This window comes from Bufo gargarizans, chromosome 3, assembly GCF_014858855.1.
Source record: "Bufo gargarizans isolate SCDJY-AF-19 chromosome 3, ASM1485885v1, whole genome shotgun sequence".
In the NCBI taxonomy this organism is placed as follows: domain Eukaryota; kingdom Metazoa; phylum Chordata; class Amphibia; order Anura; family Bufonidae; genus Bufo; species Bufo gargarizans.
Window position 1 is genome coordinate 560802244 of NC_058082.1, and position 24997 is coordinate 560827240.

Below are 24997 nucleotides of genomic sequence, written 5' to 3' on the forward strand. Positions count from 1 at the left end.
CATCTTGGGATCTTTGTTCACAGCAGCAGCCGCTGCCTTTCTGATGAATCGATCCATATCGCCGGGCTGGCTGGCTGAACGGGCTTGACCTGCTTGGTCAGAAGGCTTCTGGCCACCTATCTTCACCATTTTGGCAACCAGTGGAGCAGTAAATCCAGGCTTTTAAGGGTGTATCTGCAGGAGAGCAGCGCTTCACATGTCCGCTCTGTCTCGGCGCTAGCTCCGCCCCCGTGGAGGTCACTGTTAAGGGGCAGGGGCCACTATTAAAGGGGAAACTGCTGTGGATGTCACTGTTAAAGGGGCGGACACTGTGGAGGTCACTGTTAAGGGGCAGGGGCCACTATTAAAGGGGAAACTGCTGTGGAGGTCACTGTTAAGGCAGCAGGGTACTGTGATATCACTGTTAAGGGAGCGGGGTACTGTTGAGGTCACAGTTAAGGGGGAAGGGTCACTGTCAGGGGAGTGAGGTGCTGTGAAGGTCAAATTTAAGGGGACAGGCTGCTGTGGAGATCCTATTTTAAAGTTGCGGGGCACTGTGGGGGGTCAGTGTTAAGAGGTGGGGGACTGTGGAGTTCACTGTTAAAGGGGCGGGGTGCTGTAGAGGTCACTGTTATGGTGGATACTGTCGACATCTTTTAACAACACACACAAACATTAAGCAAAATAGATGAAATACACCCGTGCTAGTCATTAATAAAATGAGTAGTATTAAAAATTTGCACCAAAAATGAAAAAAGTTGATTTTTTTTAAATACATAATTTTTATTAATAAAATATATAAACAGTAAAAAAATGCATATATATATATACACACAATAAAACAAAGTAAAAAAAATGGGAGAATTGCTTTACTATCATTCACTATGCTGTAAAAATCATATATTTTTTTAAATGTATCCCAAAACAATGTAAAAATATGTATGTTGCCTGAACTCATGAGGCCAAAATTCTCTGCTCTTAGAGGTTTAATAAACATTTTATATGAAGAAACAAACAAACAGCGCTGAAATCTGTAGACATGGTCAAATATACCTTTTTTTTTTACAAAATTCAAATGTGGGAAACTATGAAAACCTAAAAAAAGTCATATTTTAATGTCTGGCCTTGTAATTATATCTCTCGTCAGGTTCTTAGCCTACAGCTTGATCAATGTCAATGAATTTTGTTGCTACACAATAAATAACGTTGTCCTGCTGGGTGTAGGTAGCATAAGGTTCAAGTTCTTGCTTGTCCTGTGAAAGGAAAAAATGGGGCAATATTAGCATACTTATCGATAAAATCATCATAATTCATTAGCTGGCTATAGATGTATTAGGTAAAGTCAGAAATGTTGTGTGTAACTTGCAGATTTTACATCTTTTTTTCGTTCTGTATTATGGTTTGCGAAAATATGTGACTCCTCCTTACATGCTCCAGGAGTGGTCATGCTCTTCCAGTGCTTACCAGATCCATGCTGGTGTCCACCTCCCACAAGAAAAGCTTGGAGATTCCTACTCAGTCAATCACTGCCTAAGGGCTCGTTCACACGACCGTGACGTTTTTGCGATCCGCAAAACACGGAGGCCAATTATAGAGATGCCTATTGTTGTCCGCAAAACGGACAAGAATAGGACATGTCTCATCATTTTTACGGGGTCACGGAACGGAGCAATGGATGCTGACAGCACATGAAGCGCTGTCCGCATCTTTTGCAGATCCATTGAAATGAATGGTTCCGTATACGGACCGTATACTGAGTGTAAAAAACAGCCCGTATAGGGAACGCAAAAAAGGTTTGTGTGAATGAGCCCTAAGGCAGGTCACTGCTGCAGCCGGTGATAGGCTGAGCCGGTGATAGGTTGAGCAGGCATTTCCTGATATTCCCTGTTATATTCAACTTGAATGGGTCCGTGATCCGTCCGCAACGTAAAAAAAATAGAACAAGTTATATTTTTTCGTGCTGCGGAGGCACAGACAGAAATGAGTGGGGAGAACACGGCTGGTGCTCACATATTGCAGACCTGCTGTTTGCATGAGGCCTTATATATAAGATTTCATTCCCCCTAGGGAACCTGTCACCGGGATTTTGTGTATAGAGCTGAAGACATGGGCTGCTAGATGGCCGCTAGCACATCCGCAATACCCAGTCCCCATAGCTCTGTGCGCTTTTATTGTGTCAAAAAAACGATTTGATACATATGCAAATTAACCTGACATGAGTCCTGTCCCTGATTCATCTCACATACAGGACTCATCTCAGGTTAAATTGCATATGTATCAAATCGTTTTTTGACACAATAAAAGCGCACAGAGCTATGGGGACTGGGTATTGCGGATGTGCTAGCGGCCATCTAGCAGCCCATGTCCTCAGCTCTATGCACAAAATCCCGGTGACAGGTTTCCTTTAACACCAAAGTAAATTCGACCAAAATCGAAAGTGTTCAGATTGCCCTGAAAAGTCACGTATGACTCTCTGGGGTAGGAGGACTATATGCAAGCTCACCATTTCCAAGACAGCATTTGTAATCTTAAAGTGACAGGACCATATATACACTGTAGCTGTGGGTAAATGTATGGTTGGCAGTGATAACAAACAGCTGGTTTAACCCTTAGAGGACCCTGCAATTTTCCATTTTTGCGTTTTTGTTTTTCACTCCCTGCCTTCCGATAGTACATACTTTTTTATTTTTATGTTCACATAGCCTTATCAGTGCTTATTTTTTGCGGGACAAGTTGTACTTTCTAATGGCGCCATTTACAGTTGCATACCATGTAGTGGGAAGTGGAAAAAAATTCTAAATGATGTAGAATTGTGAAAAAACGCTAAACGCAAAAGGTTTTCATTTTTTTTTTTTTTTACACTGTACACTGTGTGGTAAAATTTACCTGTTCATTCTCCAGGTCAGTACGGTTACAATAATACCACACTGGTATAATTTTTCTAGCGTTTTAATACTGAAATAAAAGAAAACCTTTGAGAAAAAAAAGTTATCACCATATTCTGACCCCTATAAATTTTTGGTAGTTATGTGTACGAGGCTGTGTGAGGGCTCATTTTTTGCAGGGCGATCTGTACTTTTCAGTGATACCAATTTGAAGTGTGTGCAACTTTATGATCACTTTTTATAAAAAAAAATATTGAAGTGAGAAAAAATGGTGAATTGGCTGTTTTTATTTTTTTCCCGTTACGCCATTTGCCATTAATATTGCTATATTTTAATTGTATGGGCATTTTCGCATGTGGCGATGCCCATGATGTTTATTTTTTTATTAAATATTTTTATTTTAAGGAAAGGGGGGTGATTTGAACTTTAGCTTGAGGCTTCGGTCTATTAGCATACGGTAACAGGTTCCCCGATCTCAGCCAGAGAATGCTGTTACCGAAGCGGAAGCGTGCGGCTTCCGCTTCCGGACGCCCTGACACCGTGGTCACATTTCACCATGGCATCTGAAGGGGAAAATGTATGCAATCCGCCTTATAGCTGATCGCATACGTGTGCTGCGGGTCTCTGCTATTTTAAATAGCAGAAACCCGGTGGCTATGGCACCTGCTGCACGTGCGGGTGGGCGCCATGTTTTAATACCCAAAGGGATTAATAAAGCACTGCATTATTTGATTTGTTATGCCCCAACTCCATCCTCAGAAGCATCAACCTCCACCACAAAAGGCCGCTTTTGGTCAGGTTGAACTAATACTGGGGCATTAACGAAACACCTCTTGAGTGTTTCAAAAGCTTTTATGGCCTTGGCTAACCACGTCACTAGATCAGATCCCTTCTTTGTTAGATCCGTGAGAAGCTTGGTAATAATAGAAAAGTTCTTAATAAATTTTCGATAACAATTTGCGAAACCCAAGAAGCGTTGTAACGCTTTAAGAGAGGAAGGTCTCACCCACTTCAAAATGGCCTGTACCTTTCCTGGATCCACCTTGAAAGAGTGGGGTGTAAGACTATATCCTAAAAACAAAGTTTCCTGTACTCAAAAAATACACTTCTCAACCTTCACGAACAGTCAGTTCTCCCGAAGAACCTCCAGTACCTGTCTAGTGTGAATAACGTGAGAATCCTATTCAGGCGAATAAATCGGGGTGTCATCTAAATAAACAATTACGAATTTTCCACTAAATTGTCTAAAAATGTAATTGACAAAATTTGGGAAAACCGCCAGAGCATTACTTAACCCAAACGGCATCACTATACCCCTCCTTAATTTGGATAAGATTATAGGCCCCCCTGAGATCAAGTTTAGTGAGCCAGTGAGCTCCAAGAATTAGATTAAACAGGTCTGGAATCAATGGCAATGGGTACAGATTTTTAACAGTGATCTTATTCAACTCTCTATAATAAATACACATTCTCAATCCACAGTCCTTCATAGCAACAAAGAAAAATCCCGCCCCCATAGGAGACACTGAGGGTCTAATATGTCCTTTTGTAGATTCTCCCTCAAGTAGTCCCTCAGAATTCTGTTCCGGACCTGACAAATTATAAATAATAGGACCCCTAGGCTACTTAGATCCCGGAACAAGGGCTATGGCACAGTCATAAGGTCTATGAGGGGGAAGAAAATCAGCCTTGGACATAGAAAAAACATCAGAAAAGTCACTAATGTATGTGGGAAGAGAGTTTGACTCCACAGAGACTGCAGCCTGAATAACAGGTAGACAAGATGAATCACATTTCAAACCCCATTTCTCTAATTCACCCGTGGACCAGTTGATGACTGGATTATGAACCTGGAGCCAAGGTATACCCAGAACTACCTCCACAGGTAAATTTTTTAGAATCAAAAAAGAAGTACACTCCGTATGACAGACCTCCACAGTCAAGGTTACTTCCGGAGTATAATATTCTACTGTCCCGCCCACCAACATCGTGGGATCAATACCAATGATATGAATAGGGTTAGTAAGTGACAACATGGGCACACCAAGGGAAAGAGCAAAGTTATGGTCAACAAATGCCCTCCCAGAGCCCTTACTGGTGCCAAAAGAAACAACCACCTTTCTTTTTAACCACCTTGGGAAGTACCTTATCCTTCTTGGCGTCAGGATGTGGAGATCTCCCGGAAAGAGGAACTTTAGGACATTGCCGTACCCAGTGATCCGGTTCTCTGCAGTAGAAGCAGAAACTCTTTTGATGTCTCAGATCCCTCCTGGTCATTCCGAGCTGCATGAGCTCTTCTGGAGGATTCTCCAATTGAACTCTTGAGAGTGAGGGATCGGATGTAAGCACCAGCAGTGGAGACGTCCGTTTTTCTCTTTGTCTTTCCCTAATTTGTCAGTCCAGTCTAACAGCTAGAGTCATAGTCTGTTCTAGTGTCAGGGAGGGGGTAACTGACCAACATATCTTTCAAGTCTTCTGAGAGCCCCAACCGAAACTGACATCTAAGCGCTGGATCATTCCAACCAGAGGAAATGCACCATTTCCGGAATTTGGTGGAATATTCCTCCACGGGTCTGTCTCCCTGACTAAGAGATCTTAATTGACTTATCAGGTTCATCGTACAATACACTTAAAGGGAACCTGTCACTGGGATTTTGTGTATAGAGCTTAGGACATGGGTTGCTAGATGGCCGCTAGCACATCCACAATACCCAGTCCCCATAGCTCTGTGTGCTTTTATTGTGTAAAAAAACCGATTTGATACATATGCAAATTAACCTGAGATGAGTCCTGTCCCTGACTCATCTCACGTACAGGACTCATCTCAGGTTAATTTGCATATGTATCAAATCGTTTTTTTTACACAATAAAAGCACACAGAGCTATGGGGACTGGGTATTGCGGATGTGCTAGCGGCCATCTAGCAGCCCATGTTCTCAGCTCTATACACAAAATCCCAGTGACAGGTTCCCTTTAAGGCCTGAAAAAACGATTCAACATTAGCTAGACAAGGGGAATCCGTCGGGAGAGAGTAAGCCCATTCTTGCGGGTCTCCCTGCAACAAATAGATAACAATGATTCAAGGGAAATGTCGCACCAAGATGAGAAGGGGATCCAATGAGAGGTGCACCCACTAACAGACAGCACCCAGTCTGATAGAGATAAGTAGATACAAAAGTAGAAGTGGGGCACTCACTAAAAGTATAGGGATCTTGTGTTTATTAAGGTAATAACAATAACAATAGCGCAATAAAATATCATATGTCGGTATTACATTGAAGTATCAGAATAATCATAAAAGTGGAGCAAATAAAATATGGTACTATCGACAATAAGTAATAAAATGTAACTGTAATAAAATGCAGTGGAAAAAGGGTTAAATACAGTACTAAAATATATAAATTAGTATGGATCCCGATAAATATGGTTAAAGGTTGTGAGTTCATATGTCAGCCATAGGGACATTCACTGATTAAATCCTGAGGAATAGTTCCATGTAAGGTGATCCGTTCCAACAACCAGTCTTTCAAGGGTGCTCTCAAGCAAGTAAGGTCAGAGTCCCAAGCGTATGCAGCTAAAGAGGTTTTACTGTATGTCAGTTTGGCTGCTATACGCACAGCGGCGTCCCGCTGTAAATGCGATCGCTTGTAAGTGGGGTATACAAGTGCTTACCCGAGGCTTCTGGATAACGATTCCTCGACACGGTGCGTTGGTGTACGGCTCCGGTCTCAAGGATAGATGTCCTGTTTCAGAATTGGCGCCAGTTGAGATGTTTGTTGCACGCGGTATGGGTAACCTGCGTAGTACAACACCGATGGTTCCGGTAATGGCTCTGGCGCACAGGTGATGACTTCCAGGCTTCTCGGACTTGTAGACCCACTTGTCCTGGTGGGGGGGGGATACCAGACGCGTTTCGGGGATTTACAAGGCAGACCCCTTCTTCAGTGGTTCGGAGTCTACAAGTTCGGGGTCTACAACCCCTTCTTCAGTGGTTCGGGGTGAAGAAGGGGTCTGTCTTGTAAATCCCCGAAACGCGTCTGGTATCCCCCCCCCACCAGGACAAGTGGGTCTACAAGTCCGAGAAGCCTGGAAGTCATCACCTGTGCGCCAGAGCCATTACCGGAACCATCGGTGTTGTACTACGCAGGTTACCCATACCGCGTGCAACAAACATCTCAACTGGCGCCAATTCTGAAACAGGACATCTATCCTTGAGACCGGAGCCGTACACCAACGCACCGTGTCGAGGAATCGTTATCCAGAAGCCTCGGGTAAGCACTTGTATACCCCACTTACAAGCGATCGCATTTACAGCGGGACGCCGCTGTGCGTATTAGCAGCCAAACTGACATACAGTAAAACCTCTTTAGCTGCATACGCTTGGGACTCTGACCTTACTTGCTTGAGAGCACCCTTGAAAGACTGGTTGTTGGAACGGATCACCTTACATGGAACTATTCCTCAGGATTTAATCAGTGAATGTCCCTATGGCTGACATATGAACTCACAACCTTTAACCATATTTATCAGGATCCATACTAATTCATATACTTTAGTACTGTATTTAACCCTTTTTCCACTGCATTTTATTACAGTTACATTTTATTACTTATTGTCGATAGTACCATATTTTATTTGCTCCACTTTTATGATTACTCGGATACTTTCAATGTAATACCGACATATGATATTTTATTGCGCTATTGTTATTGTTATTACCTTAATAAACACAAGATCCCTATACTTTTAGTGAGTGCCCCACTTCTACTTTTGTATCTAAATAGATAACAATGCCTACCCTTTGTTGTTCAGAGCCCAAAGAATGTGGATGTAAATTAAAATAAAGCTTGCAGTTTCTTTAAATGTCAGGAAATTCTTCTTATCCCCTGAAAAATGGTCAGGCAGTTTTACATGAGGTTCAAGATTTTGAGCGGAAGAGGCCGCTACAGGAGGGGTTTGATGCACTTCTTGCTGCTGTAGCCTCACTGCCAAATCCTGCACCATTTGAACAAGACTACGTACCTGATCCATAAAGACTCGCATAGGGTCCTTGGTTTTAGGTAAGGCCTGTGATTCTGTCACGTAGGGTTGGGCAGGGCCGGTGCTACCATAAGGCAGACCAAGCGGTCGCCTTAGGGCGCACCCTGGGGGAGGGCGGAAAAATGTGACATGGAGGGGGAGAAATGTGACATGGGGGTCTGATGGCTGACATTGGGGGCTGATGGCTGGGGGATGATGTCTGACATGGGGTTCTGATCTGAAGTCTGATTAACATTGGGGGTCTGATTGCTGGTCTGACCTGAGGTGTAATGGAAAATATTTTTTTCTTATTATCCTCCTCTAAAACCTAGGTGTGTCTTAGAGGGCAAAAAATATGGTCCTTAAACCAGCCATTGTCTGAAGCAGAGAGAAGATACCAGGACCAAAGAGAGGTGAAGCGTGGGGGGGGGGGGGGGGGGGGGCGCCAAAATGTAGCTTCGCTTGAGTTGGCAAAAATCCTTGCACCGGCCCTGGGGTTGGGAAGAGTGCAGCCCTGATCTCCACCTGCACCTCTGTCCCTACCTACTTGCACGGCCCGTCCTAACTGACGCCGTACAACTTGGCAGCGGTCCCTAGAATAGATACGTGCAGGGGCCTAAAGAGTACTAGAGTAACACGTAACAGAGTCAGGGAAGCAAAGGTCAAAGCCAGGAGGTCACACAGGTACACAAGGGAAAACACAATAGCAAGGTCAACAAAAAGAGAAGTCAGAAGCCGGGGGGTCACATCAATTCCAAGGAGGTAACAAGGTCAAGGTCAGAAACAAAGCTGAGGTCCAAACACAATAGCAAGATAACAATAGGAACGCTGGTGAAAGTAGAAAGACCAATCACAGGTAACCTGTGGCCAGCAGGCTGCCTGTTCAAATAGCCCAGACTGGTGAGTCACATGACATGACCAGCGTCACATGACTCGCATAACACAGCCCAACATAGCCGAGCGCTGATCATCATTATTGGCGCTCAGCTCTCCTGCTGCTTGTTGTTTAGGGGACAGAGGACGCCGGCCACACAGAGGAGGCATGCGCGGCTGGATCCTCCCTGCCCCCTGGTCCCCATGGAGATGAGGACGCCGCCCACGTCCTCCATCCGTTATGCGTGTGGATTGCTGGCGGCGCTGTGAAGAGAGAGTGCGCCACCGGCTCCCTGTGACAGCAGGAGATGTGTGGCTGTGTAGGGGTAGTAATAGTGGCAATAGTAGCAGCAGCAGCTGCAGCACAGTGTGGGACCTAATTATATCAATTTGTCTTTATTAAAAAGTTTCAGCAGTTTTTGAGATGCAGGACTAAAAATCGGACTACTTGCAGACTATCACTTCTGAGTCCTGTCAGCTGATGGCTCATGTGAAGCCTTATCTCTGATCTTTTGACTTCATGAGTACTGATTTAAGGTTTCATTCACATATCCGGCATGCCGGCAGGCAGTTCCAGCATAAATGCCAGCTGTCAACAAGCAGCGGTATTTGACTGGCTGATACCCATTCATACCAGAAAATTATCTGGGTCACAGCCTGATCCCATTATAGTCAATAGGTGTCCGGTGGTTGTGTCTATGGTGAGCACCGGTAGGATCTTCTCTCGGATCAGGATACTGTATTCCCAATGCTACTGTGAACATAACCCAAGCGGTAATCTTATTATTTTGATAAGAGTTCAGCTATAATGAGTGTTTGTGAGGTCAGGTGATAAGAGATAAGGCTTCACAAGAGACTTTAGTTCACGGGACCCAGGCGTGGTATCTGCAAACAGGCTGATTTCTTATCCCTGTATCTCAAAAACTGCTGACAATTATTACTACAAAATTTTTGTAGCCCAAAATGAGTAAATTGCAAAAAAGGTGTCCATAGCCTTTAACATTGATTAATAAATAAGAATGAATAAGTAGTCCTGTTCCCTTTGCAGGAATCTGCAACCTGTGCCGGCTGCAGGGCCTCTTCCTGTCTCCCACAGGGTGCATGCGAAGTTCCCAGCTCTTAAAGGGCCAGCACACAATCACTCCAATCTCTGCTAGTCAGTGGCTAGACCTGTGCCTCCATCAAGGGAGAGGTGACTAACCTTTAGGTATTTAAGTTTGCTAGTCCTAATGGAGGTGGGCTTTTCTGTCTGCCTGTTTACTGACTCTGACCCTCCGCTGCCTGCTATAACTCCTGCCTGTTTGCCGTATTCACCCTCAGCTGCTCCTGTACTTGGACTTATTTTACAGAAACACATGAACTCTGACTACGAGTATTGCCTGTTCCCATGGTGCCATGCACACTGGAACTATTCCAATTGGTAGCGGCTTGGTGGCTCCCCTAAAGTGAAGACCAGATACCTGTATAGGGGTGAAATGGTGAACACCAGGGTACCTTAGATAGTTCACCCTCTCCTGTGCTAACCATTGTGATATGTAGTTTGGTGGAGGCAATTTTGAGCAATTCGCCCAATTCGAATCACAAAAACTTTGGCTTTGTTTTGGAAGTAGAATTTTTGGAAAATTCTAAAATATTTCTATTAGTTTACTATTAATTTGCTAGCCATCCCATTTATTTAAACAAAGCTTTCAGAAAATGCCATTCAGATAAAAGAAACCGACTATCAGGCATAAAACTTTCTGCATCAAATCTGCCAAGTGTTAAAACTTCCCTTGCGTTTTAGATTCTCTTGTCCTTAAAGCGGTTATCCGACACCTATAATGGTTCCCAAAATGCTCGGGCACCTCATACAGGTTATACTTACCCCGCTCGCCGGCACCTGCGTCGCTCCTGAGGCCCACACATCAGGTGCGGGTTGGGGGGTGGGTATGGTTCTTGCAGCCAATAGCAGGCCGCAATGGGGACAAGCCTCCCTAGCGTCACCAGTGATTCTAGGGAGGCTCGTCCCTATCGCAGCCTGCTATTGGCTGACACCCAACCCCGCCCCCTGTCGCCAGGTTACCCCTTTAAAGGATTTGTTCCAGGATAGAGTAGCATCACTATCCCTCTCCATTGCAGTAATTTGGATGTTTGGAAACAGCAAATTAAGTGGGTTTAGTTATTACCAGCATCCCAAATCACCATTATGGAGAGGGATATACTATGCTTGTCTTGCTTCCTGGCCAAACAATATGACGTAGGACCTTTTGTTCCTGAAACTCCTGCAATATATATACATGTATAGAGATGGCCTTGCACCATAATCTTTTTCATTGCGCCGAACTTTGACAGGACAGACAATTGAGATGTTTCCGCACATGGACACACCCCCACCCTATAACAGAACCCCGATCTGGCAGCCATTTTATATTTTGTGTTTTGCCAGTGTAGGGAGAGGTTGTTTTGTGGAGCATGGACAGACTGTTAGGGACACCAAACGCTAGCTAGTAGGGCCACAAAAGTACTTTTAAAGGACTGGTATAGGTGTGCTATCGATAGGTGTGATATACTGAGGGGTGTGATATACTTATGATATACTTTGTAACATGGAAAGTATATTATAGTGCATTTGTATTGTGCAGCAGTTGTTTGCGGTTCTGTTGCGATACCGCAGCTATTTAGAGGGACAAACGCTATTGGAATAACTAATTGCAACTGGTGTGATATACGGTACCTGTTGCCCCCCAAAAAACTGATTAAGGGGTGCGATATACCTATAATATACTTTCTAACATAGAAAGTATATAGTGTATTTGTATTGTGCAGCAGTTGTGTGTGTCTCTGCTGCGATACTGCAGGTATATAGAGGGACAAGCGCTATTGGAACAACTATTTGCAACTGTTGTGATATACCTGCTGCCTCAAAAAAAAAAATGATTGAGGGGTGCAATATACCTGCTTACACAAAATACTAATTGAGGGGTTTGATATACCTGCTTTCACAAAATACTGATTGAGGGGTGCGATATACCTGCTTCCACAAAATACTGATTATGGGGTGCGATATACCTGCTTCCACCAAATATTGATTATGGGGTGCGATATACCTGCTTCCACAAAATACTGATTAGGTTTTTTTTATATACCTGCTTCCACTAAATACTGATTGAGGGGTGCAATATACCTGCTTCCACAAAATATTGATTAAGGAGTTCTATATACCCGTTTCCACAAAATACTCATTGAGGGCTGCGATATACCAGCTTCAACAAAATACTGATTAAGTGGTTTGATATACCTGCTTCCACAAAATACAGATTGAGGGGTGAGATATACCTGCTTCCACCAAATATTGATTAAGGGGTTCTATATACCCGCTTCCACAAAATACTGATTGAAGGGTGCGATATATCTGCTTCCACAAAATACTGATTAAGGGGTTTGATATACCTGCTTCCACAAAATACTGATTAAGGGGTTTGATATACCTGCTTCCGCAAAATACAGATTGAGGGTTGCGATATACCTGCTTCCACTAAAAATTAAGGGGTTCTATATACCTGCTTCCACAAAATACTGATTAAGGGGATTGATATACCTGCTTTCACCAAATATTTATTGAGGCCTGTGATACACCTGCTTTCACAAAATACTGATTGAGGGGTGCGATATACCTGCTTCCACAAAATACTGATTAAGGGGTTTTTATATACCTGCTTCCACAAAATACTGATTGAGGGGTGGAATATACCTACTTCCACAAAATATTGATGAAGGGGTTCCATATACCTGTACATGTTTCCACAAAATACTGTTTGAGGGGTGCAATATACCTGCTTCCACAAAATATTGATTAAGGAGTTCTATATACCTGCTTCCACAAAATACTGATTGAGGGGTGCGATATACCTGCTCCCACAAAATACTGATTATGGGGTTTTATATACCTGCTTCCACAAAATACTGATTGAGGGGTGCGATATACCTACTTCCACAAAATATTGATTAAGGGGTTCCATATACCTGTTTCCACAAAATACTGATTGAGGGGTGTGATATACCTGCTCCCACAAAATACTGATTAAGGGTTTTTTATATACCTGCTTCCACAAAATACTGATTGAGGGGTGCGATATACCTGCTTCCACCAAATATTGATTGAGGCCTGTGATACACCTGCTTCCACAAAATACTGATTGAGGGGTGCGATATACCTGCTTCCACTAAATATTGATTGAGGCCTGCGATACACCTGCTTCCTCAAAATACTGTTGATGGGAATTTTATATACCTGCTGTCACGGCCATGGTCATGGTCGTGACTCCTGAACCGCACGCTGTTGCCTGCGGTTTGGTATTGGGTGTTCAACCACAGGTGAGGGCCGCTAGTGTGCTGCCTCACTTGTGGTTGCCGTGGGCAACAAGTTGTTTTGTATTGTCGCAGTATAGCAGCCTGAGCTGGAGCTAGGCAGCTTGCTGCAATGTGCATGCGGTTGCACTTGGCAACCTCTCTGTTAGGTGTGTGTGTATGTTATGCACTTTGTATGTCTGGTGTGCGCTAGGTGTTATGTTAGGTGTGCACTGTGACACTTCCCTTCACTGTGGCTGCCCGTGGCAATGTTTGGTATAGTGTACATGTGGTGGCAGTGTCTCGGTCTTCTGGCTGACTCTCAGGACATGGTTGCCACCCATGTCGTTGCCTGCGGTAACAGCTACAGTGTGATCTTTATTTGGACACTTCCCCTTTAAGTGGTTTCACTCCCTGTTTAGTGTTGGAAGGGTTAATTCCCTCTCCTGTGTGTGTCTGTGTGGGTGTGGCCACTTTGCTTTGCTGGAGACACCCTCCTGGTAATTCCATCTGCCGGTGGGGGCCACCCTTGTGGTCATAAACAAATTGTTATATATTGTTATACACGATGTTATGAGGATGTGTTTGTGTGTCATGTCTATTTATTGCAGTATATGGTTTCCTGGTGTCCTGTGTGGTGTGTGTGCTCTGTCTATTGTGTTTGTGGACAGCAGCACTGATACTTGGGTCCCAGGCTCTGTGTCTGTGGCAGGTGGGTGTTAGTACTAGTTGCACTTACCTGCCATTGCCATATGACTGGTCCTGTTCCCCTTTCTTTATAGTTTGGCCATCTTTAGACTCCTATTTCTCCATGTCCAGGAGGAACAGGTAGTCTACCCAGCTCCTAGCTTAGGGACCTGCGGAGGGCTAGTAGGGACCCGAGGTTCCAGAGCACCTTCAAGGTCGGCTCATGTCGCTAGGAGTTAGGGTCAGATTAGGGAAGCAATAGGAGGTGACCTGCTCCCTAATTCTGTCTTCCAGGCCGAGTCGTGACTACCATCCTCTGTTATCGCACGGCTGAGGGTGTTCCCCATCCTCAGCCGTGACACCTGCTTCCACAAAATACTGATTGAGGGGTGCGATATACCTGCTTCCACCAAATATTGATTGTGGCCTGCGATATACAGTCATGTGAAAAAATTAGGACACCCTTTGAAAGCATGTGGTTTTTTGTAACATTTTTAATAAAAGGTTATTTCATCTCCGTTTCAACAATACAGAGAGATTAAAGTAATCCGACTAAACAAAGAAAACTGAAGAAAAGTCTTTTCAAGATCTTCTGTAAATGTCATTCTACAAAAATGCCTATTCTAACTGAGGAAAAAGATAGGACACCCTTGCCCCTAATAGCGAGTGTTACCTCCTTTGGCTGAAATAACTGCAGTGAGACGGTTCTTGTAGCCATCTACCAGTCTTCGACATCGGTCTGAGGAAATTTTACCCCACTCCTCAATGCAGAACTTTTTCAGCTGTGAGATGTTTGAGGGGTTTCTTGCACGTACAGCCCTTTTCAAGTCACCCCACAGCATCTCAATGGGATTCAAATCTGGACTTTGACTTGGCCATTCCAGGACTCTCCATTTCTTCTTTTTCAGCCAATCTTTGGTTGATTTACTAGTATGTTTTGGGTCATTGTCATGTTGCATGGTCCAGTTCCGCTTCAGCTTTAATTTTCTAACTGATGGTCTCACATGTTCTTCAAGCACCTTCTGATACACAGTAGAATTCATCGTGGATTCTATGATGGTGAGCTGACCAGGTCCTGCTGCAGCAAAGCAGCCCCAAACCATGACACTTCCACCTCCATGCTTCACAGTTGGTATGAGGTTCTTTTCTTGGAATGCTGTGTTTGGTTTACGCCAAACATGTCCTCTGCTGTTGTGTCCAAATAATTCAATTTTGGACTCATCTGTCCAAAGAACATTATTCCAGAAGTCCTGGTCTTTGTCAACTTTATGTCTGGCAAATGTCAGACTGGCCTCGATGTTTCTCTTGGAAAGCAAAGGTTTCCTCCTTGCACACCTCCCATGCAAGTTAAACTTGTACAGTCTCTTTCTGATTGTAGAGGCATGTACTTCTACATCAACAGTAGCCAGAGCCTGCTGTAGTTCTCGAGATGACACTTTAGGGTTTTTGGAGACCTCTTTTAGCATCTTGCGGTCTGCTCTTGGGGTGAACTTGCTGGGGCGACCAGTCCTGGGCATGTTGGCAGTTGTTTTGAAAGCCCTCCACTTGTAGACTATCTTCCGGACAGTGGAATGGCTGATTTCAAAATCTTTTGAGATCTTTTTAAATCCCTTCCCAGACTCATAGGCTGCTACAATCTTTTTTCTGAAGTCCTCTGACAGCTCTTTTGCTCTCACCATGGTGCTCACTCTCACTTCAACAGTCAGGAGCACACCAAACTAAATGTCTGAGGTTTAAATAGGGCAAGCCTCATTCAACATGCAGAGTAACGATCTACTAATTATGTGCACCTGGTGTGATATACCTGTGTGAGATCTGAGCCAATTTAAGAGGGAATACATGTGAGGGTGTCCTATCTTTTTCCTCAGTTAGAATAGGCATTTTTGTAGAATGACATTTACAGAAGATCTTGAAAAGACTTTTCTTCAGTTTTCTTTGTTTAGTTGGATTACTTTAATCTCTCTGTATTGTTGAAACGGAGATGAAATAACCTTTTATTAAAAATGTTACAAAAAACCACATGCTTTCAAAGGGTGTCCTAATTTTTTCACATGACTGTACCTGCTTCTATAAATACTGATCTTCTCTAGGGACTTTGGCACAGGGTCATATTTAAAATGACAGGCAGAGTAAGAGGCAGGCTGATCCACAGGGGTGGTAGGGGTCAGGCAGGTGCACTAGGCTGGAGCCTAAGTGGAAAGTTGGAGACGGTGCGTGGGATTAGGTCAAAGGACGCCCCAGAGTTGGTTGAGTGGCTCACTCAGCCTTCTGCTTCTGCACCCTCCTTACCAATGCGCAGCCATTCTTGGCATCGGATGAGGAAGAGGAGGTAGCAACTGCCGCCACCCAGCCGTCTGACGACAGTATCCAGATCAGCCCAAGGAGGGTGGTCCCCGCTGTTGCTGCCTACTCCGAGATCTCTCATGTCAGTGGTGGTGAAGGTGACGATGATGACATGTCAATGGATTTCACGTGGGTGCCTACAAGAGAGGAAGAGGAGGAGAGTTCAGAGGGAGAGACGGAGCAGCAGATAGGGAGGAAAAGGAGGAGAAGCAGGCAGAACTCGCAGTGCACAGGAGGCAAAAAGCAGACTGCAAATGTATGTCCCCGGAAGGAAATATTTCTCCCAGAACAGCATCCCAGAGCTATATGACCACGTTCAGCGGCAAGTGAATATATCTCTGTCACACAGTGTCGGTGCCAAGATACATATGACCACAGACATGTGGTCTAGAAAACACAGGCAGGGAAGATACATAACTTTTACTGCCCACTGGGTGAACCTTCTGACGGCTGTCAAGCATGTACCCCGTGGCACCCGTGTGGATTTGGTGTTACCGCCATGGATTGCATGCAGGCCTGCCTCTTCTTCTCCTCCTTCTACTCCATCCTTCGTCTCCTCCTCGGCTGACTCCTCCTTTTCCACTGTAACCGCCTCTTCCGCTGCACCCCCAAGCTCCATAGAACCTATTTGGCGTGCCAGGTGAGATGTTGCCATGCTGTGCTGCGGCTGTTGTGACTGGAAGCCAAGAGCCACACCGGTCCTGTACTGCTTTCAGCTCTGCAGTCACAGGCCGATCAGTGGCTAACCCCGCTCAATTTGACAGTTGGTAAAGTGGTGTGTGACAACGGTGCCAATCTGCTGAGTGCGCTGAAACAGGGCAGAATGACACACGTGCATGGCACACGTCCTGAACTTAGTCGTGCAACGATTCGTTGCCAAATACCCCGGGTTCCAGGACGTCTTGTGGCAGGTCAGGAAAATTTCTGGCCATTTTAGAAGATCTTACACAGCCATGGCTTGCCTTGCTGATGTTCAGCAGCGACACCACTTGCCCGTCAGACGTCTGATTTGTGACTGCCTGACGTGCTCGAACTCCACCTTGTATATGCTTGATAGGCTGCTCCACCAGGAACATGCAGTTAACAACTACCTGTACGAACTCTGCAGCAGGACAGGTTCTGGGGAGCTTGATTTATTTTCACCGCGCCAGTAGCTGCTCATGCGCGACGCGATCACCAAACTGGTCAGTCGCAGCCAGGGCGCCATCAGTGACATTGTACCTTACACCTTCTTTCTGGAGCGTGCATTGCGTTGTGTCATTGATCAAGCTGTCGAGGAACAGGAACTGGAAGATGAGAAAGTCGCAATGCTGAATGAATTCCCAGGGGGAGCTACTTCATCTGAGACAAGTCATCAGGAGTCTGAAGATGAGTCAGAGGATGATAGTGGCTGGGGGAGGAGGAGGAAGAAGAGCAGGCTTTGAGGGGGATTTAAAACTTTTCGGGGATCCCTGGTGTTGCCGTGGCTGGGGGAAGGAGACCGAGGACGACATTCTCCTGGGTGATGAGCAGGAGCCAGGGAGCTCCACCGCTTCCAATTTAGTGTAAATGGGGGCAATTATGCTCCAGTGTTTGAAGAGGGACCCCCGTATAAAAAGCATAAAAGGCAAGGACCAATACTGGGTGGCAACGTACTTAGACCCTCGGTACAAACACAAAATGGCGGACATGTTAACAGTGTCACAGAGGGTTGTCAGAATGCAGCATTCCCAGGCCTTGCTGTAAGAGATGCTGAATTCTGCTGTTGCGAGCACTGGCAGAGGAATTTCCACCCGCAGCAAAACAGGTGCGGGTACCAATCCTAACGCGCCTGCAAGAAGAGTGCGGTTTGAAGATGTGTTGGTCACTTCGGATATGAGATCATTCTTGCAGCCAACGCATCTACAGCCGCCGTTCGGATCCAGCCTCAGGGAACGCCTAGACCGACAGGTGTCCGACTACATCGGGTTAACGGCCGATGTGGACACTCTGGGAAGCGAGAAACCCCTGGACTACTGGGTGTGCAGGCTTGTCTGTGGCCAGAGCTGGCACAATTTGCCATGGAACTCTTGGTTTGCCCCTCGTCAATTGTCATGTCCAAAAGGACGTTCATCGCAGCAGGAGGGATTGTGACCGATAAGCACACTTGCCTTATGTACCCTCAGCCACATAATCACTTGTTCTTTTTTGTCAGGAGAATGCCTAATTTTGGGCGCCTGTACTCCCGTGGTCTAAAATAAAAACTTTATAGGCTCCAGCAGGGCACATTTTTGACAGTTTCCCTTTAAGACGCATAAAAATGGCCCCTGATTCAAATCCATATTTTTTGTGGGAATTTTTGCCATTGATCCCCCTCTGGTATGTCATTGTCCATATTGTGGGATGGCTTGTGCACTTCTAGTAAGTATTTGGTGGCTGCAAATATGACCTGAAGATTTTTCAGGTTCGCCTGCCATTAAAGTGAATGGGGCCTGCCGCGAACTTGCGAAAATTTGGCCGATGTCTCGGCCGATGTTCATCCATCACTATACATGTGAGGTTAACTATTTACTTTCTATGATTGAAAGCACTGCCACCTAGAGCCGAACCGCCCAACAATCCTAGGCCCAATGGGACAGACCCTGGAACGGCTGCCACATGTCCCGAAGCGCATACAGATGAAAAAAATTGTGGGAGCCACCAGATGCCTGCTCCACCATTCACCTGCTGATAGTGGACCGGTACAGGTGGGATGCAGTGATGTCATCCAATCATAGACAGCTCAGACCAGAGATCACTACGGTCCCACACTGCTTCATTTGGCGTGGGGAGGTGGCATAGTTGAGTACACAAATTGGAGGTTATAAAGGGACATCACTTTGTATAGGGGCATAGGGACACTAATGAAGGCATCATATTGTATGTGAGGCACTTAAGGGGCATTAATCTGTATTAGGGCACTTAATGGGGCCTTATTCTTACAAAGACATCATACTGTATGGGGGCCCTTATGGGAGCATTCTACTGTAAGTGAGGCACTTAGGGGACATTCTATTGTGTTGGGCCACTTAAGGACATCATGCTTCATGGGAAGGCAGTAAGGGGGCATCATACTGTGCAGGGACATTAAAAGTGCACCATTACTGTCTGAGGGGCTGTAAATGGGCATTCTTACTATGTGTGGGCCGGGGAATTATTACTGCGTGGGGGCACAGACAAGACTGGGTTAGGCATGTATAAAGAGGCGTTGGCATGGTCACAGGCATGGCTTAGTAATAAAAAAAAAATGCTATGTATGCCAGTGATGTTGTTCCTCTGCGGGTTTTTCATAATTTGGGATGTATACCTAGAGAAGTGAGAATGTTTAGTACAAAAATCCTTAGGGAAAAATTATTCAAATATTTTCTTTTTATTTGCACATAACTCCTTGTCTAAGTGTATTTACTATATTTATGCTTAGTCCATAATCGTTTGCATCATTTTGATGGCAGATGTGTCTCTGTGCTGGTGTTATATGTTCGCTGGTGCTCTAGTGTTTGAATGCAGCGCCACCTGCTGTGAGGTTACATATTTGCATTGTATTTGACGTCATTTGTCATTTTGGTCCTGTATTGGTATTTACTAGAGATGAGCGAATTGAAGTTGACGAAGTGGAATTCGTTCAGAATTTTAGGTGGTAATGAATCATGTTTATTTCCTAAAATGGCTGCTGCACGTGTTAGGACATGGAGAAAGGAACTCTGGGAACGAGGGATCACCCACAATGCCATGCATGCAGCCAATCAGTAGCCAGCCAGCCCTGTTATGTCACATCCCTATATATAGCCTCACCCATCTTGGATCAGCCATTTTCCAGTGTAATTAGTGCAGGGGTAGACGTTAGCAGGCGCTAGGGACAGTGCTAGGAAAGACTTGAAAAATGATATTTTGCTCAATAGAAGTTCAGGGAAAGAGCATTAGAAGTGTAGGGAAAGGATAGGGAGGAATTATTACACAGTATTGATGTAGAACAGGGTTCAGTAGGGGAGGTTACAGCCTGGGTAATAGGAACAATCCTATTACACCTTGCTGCACTGACTGCGGATCCAAATTGCCATTATACAGCTCTGTAATTCCAGCAAACCGTTCTTGTTATTGGGGTGAAAGTGCTGTGTGATACAGACATTAACAGGGTTTATTACAAGGAAATATTTATCCTCTTATTTGCTCTTGTGCGGTGCAGTTATATGTTCTAAAGCATTTTGTTGAGTATATAAGTGGAAAAAAGTAAGGGCCTATTTGCCATTCAGCGGTGCAGTTATATGTTCTAAAGCCCTTTTAGGCGTGTATTAGTGGCAAAACAATATATATTTGCTGTTCAGCGGTGCAGTTATATGTTATAAAGCCCTTTATTGCGTGTATTAGTGGCCCAAAAAAAGTATTTGCCGCTAAGTGGTGAAGTGAGAAAATGACAGCCCTTTTTGGCGTGTATTAGTGGCAAAAAAAAGTGTAATAATTGCCATTCAACGGTGAAGCTATATGTTCTAAAGCTTTTTAGGCGTTTATTAGTGGCAAAAAAAAAAGTATTATTTGCCGTTCTGTTGGGAAGTGACAACATTAGCCTTTTCTGGGGTGTGTTAATTTCCTTTTTATTTACTTATTTTATCTAACAGTACAGTATGTCAGACAGAGAAGTGCCAGGCCCTGCACAGGGGAGTGGCAGAGGCCTAAATGTTTCTGGTGCAGGCACAGGTTGCAGCAGAGTAAGCCCTCTTTCACACGCTGTTGCGGAAAAATGTGCGGGTGCGTTGCGGGAACACGCGCGCGCGAGTGCAAAACATTGTAATGCGTTTTGCATGCGCGTGAGAAAAATCGCACATGTTTGGTACCCAAACCCGAACCTCTTCACAGAAGTTCGGGCTTGGGATTGATGTTCTGAAGATTGTATTATTTTTCCTTATAACATGGTTATAAGGAAAAATAATAGCATTCTGAATACAGAATGCATAGTACAATTGCGCTGGAGGGGTTAAAAAAATTAATAAATAATTTAACTCACCTTAATCCACTTGCTCGCGTAGCCGGCATCTCCTTCTGTCTTGATCTTAGCTGTCTGCAGCAGCAAGTGGATTAAGGTGAGTTTAATTATTTATTAATTTTTTTAACCCCTCCAGTGCTATGTTACTATGCATTCTGTATTCAGAATGCTATTATTTTCCCTTAACACCATGCTATAAGGGAAAATAATAATGATAGGGTCTCCATCCCGATCGTCTCCTAGCAACCGTGCGTGAAAATCGCCCCAGCATCCACACTCACTTGCGGATGCTTGCGATTTTCACGCAACCCTATTCATTTCTATGGGGCCTGCATTACATAAAAAAAAGCTGAATATAGAGCATGCTGCGATTTTCACGCAACGCATAAGTGATGCGTGAAAATCACCGCTCATGTGAACAACCCCATAGAAATGAATGGGTCGGGATTCAGTGCGGGTGCAATGCGTTCAAGTCACGCATCGCACCCGCACTCGCCTGTGTAAAAGGAGCCAAAGGGGGTGTGGCAACAGGGGTCACTTACAGAGGCCTGATCTCCCAGTGTCAGCTAGCGGTCGTGTCTTGACCAGCAACCCAGCAGTTCTTGAATGGTTGACTCAGTCATCCACTTCGTCCCAAGTGACATCAGACACCCCCAGCCAAGAGTCGGTGGGTTTGTCAGACACAACCCTTAGTTGGCATGGCCCGGGTTCATGCCCTTTGCCCTCATCTGTCCTCAACCTGCCTCTGTCCTTTTCTGTTCTCTCAGCCAGAGAAATATTATATCCTGTGGGCTCAGCCCCACTATACAGCGAGGACGAGCTACTAAAGAAGAGTCAGCAGCTACTGCTCAGCCAAAATCTGGAGGAGACATCCACTGCTTCCTCCGGTAGATCGTCAAGAATTGATGAGGAGAGTGGCGTGGGAGCTGGTGTTGCGAGCTGTCTGGCTCTTGGCTCAGAGAACGTTTAAGAGGACATCATTGACATGCAGACAGTACTCGATCATAATGTAGCCAGCAAGTTGGTAGCGGTGTAGGGAGTCAACAGGATGGCAGCAGTGGGAAGTCGGGAGCCAAACGTGTCCGGGATAGACCACCCGCTTCGCAGGAGCCTACCTGCCTGGAAAGTAGTGGTGCAAGGGTTCACGGAGGCAGTGGTGGAAGCAGTCAGTCAGTGAAGAGTGTTGGGGTAAAATCACCTACTCGTCGTTGTGGCAGTTTTTTGTTAAGCCGCCAGAGGAGGTAAACATGGCCATTTGCTGAATCTGTGGGCAGAAGGTGAAGCATGGCCAAGGTGCCAATGTTGGTACCACGGCCCTGCGTCAACATATGCAGCGTCACCATAAAGTGGCCTGGGAGAACTGTGGCTCCAATGTGGTGGTCCAGCCTGCTGCATCACCCAGTTGCACATACCCGATTTCAGGCAGTCAAGGCTCCACGACCTCAGCCGAAGGGAGCAGTCTCTTGTTCCCATCATCTAATGCTCCTGCTCCTCGCCCTCCTAATCCTCATCAGTCATTCCGTCAGCAATCGATGACTGAAGCAATTTCCAAGAGACAACAGTATGCGTGCACTCATCCAACGGTGCAGAAGCTGAATGTGCTCCTGGCCAAGTTGCTGGTGCTGCAGTCCCTCCCTTTCCAAGTGGTGGACTCTGCACCTTTCAGAGAACTGATGGCTTGTGCCGAGCCGAGGTGGAGAGTCCCAAGCCGTCATTTCTTTGCGAAAAAGGCAGTACCAGCCCTGCACAACTATGTAGAACAGAAGGTGGGCCAGTCCTTGAGCCTGTCGGTGTCTCCCAATGTGCACGGCAGCACCGACGTGTGTAGCTTTAACTACGGTCAAGGACAATACATGTCCTTTACGGCCCACTGGGTAAATGTGGTTCCTGCCCGGCCAAACCAGCAAATTGGCGGAGTGATGCAGCTTCCTTCCCAAATTCTCATGCCGTTGGAAACTTTGCATGCACTTCAGCCACTCGTACTCAGCAAAGCACACCCTTATAGAGCTGCATCGGCAGAATGGGGTCCCCAACATAGGCTGATATGCAACGTTTCCACCCATTGGAATTCCGCCCTTCATATGTTGGACCGACTATATGAACAGAGAAAGGCCATAAACCATTTCTTGATGATCCAAGCAGACAAAAGCACTCCCCTATGTAACTTTAATGTCATCCAGTGGCAGCTCATGCGTGACACCTGCTGTTTGCTCAGGCCCTTTGAGGATGCCACATTATTTGTCAGTTGCCAGGACTATAAATAAAAAAATGTCATTCCACTGCTTCATATCCTGGAACAGATGCTGGTACAGCTCACTGGTCAAGGGACTGGAGACGTGGCACCTTCATCTGATGCCCACATGAGCCCTGTTTGGACTGAACTGGAGGAGGGGGAGGACATTGGAGCACAAGCAATGTGGAGCAGGAGCAGCCGGAGGGAGATGAGGAAGATGAGGCAGATGACCCAGGCACACTGTGGCAGTATGCAGTGGAGATGGAGACAGGGAGTCCCTCCGAGTCACTTGTGCAAATGGCCTGCTGCATGCTCACTTGCTTGGGTAGTGACAGCCGAATTTTCACCATTTGGCAGAGGGGTGACTTCTGGCTCTCCACCTTGTTGGACCCTCTCTACCAATAAAAAATGGGCCTTTTTTACACCCACTGAGAGGGAGGACAAACTGAACTACTATAGAGACATCCTATGTAGTCAGTCATCCTATCTGCGCCATCGTCCATCCTCTCTCGCAGGTTTGACCGGGGGGGACCTCTGCGCTCATGTTCCTCTCTGCCATGGCTGCTGTGGCAGGATGGGGGTGGGGGGTAGGAGCAGTTTCAGCTCCATCAGCAGCAACTCGAGTCTAGAGTTGCTGATGAGCAGCTTTCTTCACCCGCCTGCAGCAGGACCTGAACCAGGTGGTGGCATACTTGGACAACACCCTGCCACCCTACATTGAAGATCCGCTGGACTACTGGGCAGCCAAACTATATTTGTGGCCGCAACTGTCAGAGTTTGCCCAGGAAAAGCTGTCCTGCCTGGCCAGTAGTATGGCATCAGAGCGGGCGTTTAGTGCGGCAAGGGCCATAGTTACCCCAAGAATTACTCGTCTGTCCAACCAAAATGTGGAGAGACTGAACTTTGTCAAGATGAATCAGGCATGGATCAGCCAGGATTTCCATCCACCAATGCCTGATGCATCAGACTAGATCATCCATGGTGCCACATCAACACTTTGACTAAAGAGACCAGTTTCTTCTGTCTACCTGCCTCATCTACTATTCTGATGCTGCCACCCACCTGATGACACACATCTGATGCCAAGTGCTCCTTCTTACACCCACCATCATCATTAGATACTGTTATTGCCACCCACCTCCCCACTCTGTCACTGGGTCACTCTGTGGTCTCATGACGCTGCTGCCACTTCGCCACTCAGGTCTCCTCATGTTGCTCCTGCCACTTCCCCACTATGTCACCTTGCCACTCTGTGGTCTCCTCATGCTGCTGCTAAATCAACACTATTTCACTGGGCCACTCTGTGGCCTCCTCATGCTGCTGCTGCCACCTCCACACTATGTCACCTTGCCACTCTGTGGTCTCCTCATGCTGCTGATGCCACCTCCACACTATGTTACGTTGCCACTCTGGTCTCCTTATGCTGATGCTAAATCAGCGCTATGTATCTGGGTCACTCTGTGGCCTCCTCATGCTGCTGCTTCTGCCACCTCCACACTATGTCATCTTGCCACTCTGTGGTCTCCTCATGCTACTGCCAATTCACAACTCTGTTTCTGGGCCACTCTGTGGCCTCCTCATGCTGCTGCTGCCACCTCCACACTATGTCACCTTGCCACTCTGTGGTCTCCTCATGCTGCTGATGCCACCTCCACACTATGTTACGTTGCCACTCTG

The 24997-nt window shown here is 45.8% G+C and overlaps 1 protein-coding gene across 1 annotated transcript in view; it reads right to left on the reverse strand.

Annotated features, from left to right (window-relative positions):
• Positions 1-843: 843 nt before the first annotated feature.
• Positions 844-24997, reverse strand: part of LOC122932817 (cell surface glycoprotein CD200 receptor 1-A-like) — a 96194-nt gene continuing 72040 nt past the window's right edge. Inside the window, exon 6 of the mRNA XM_044287445.1 lies at positions 844-1232. Coding sequence (XP_044143380.1) covers positions 1131-1232 — 102 coding nt within the window. The 3' untranslated portion in view covers positions 844-1130. The remainder of the gene's footprint in view (positions 1233-24997) is intronic.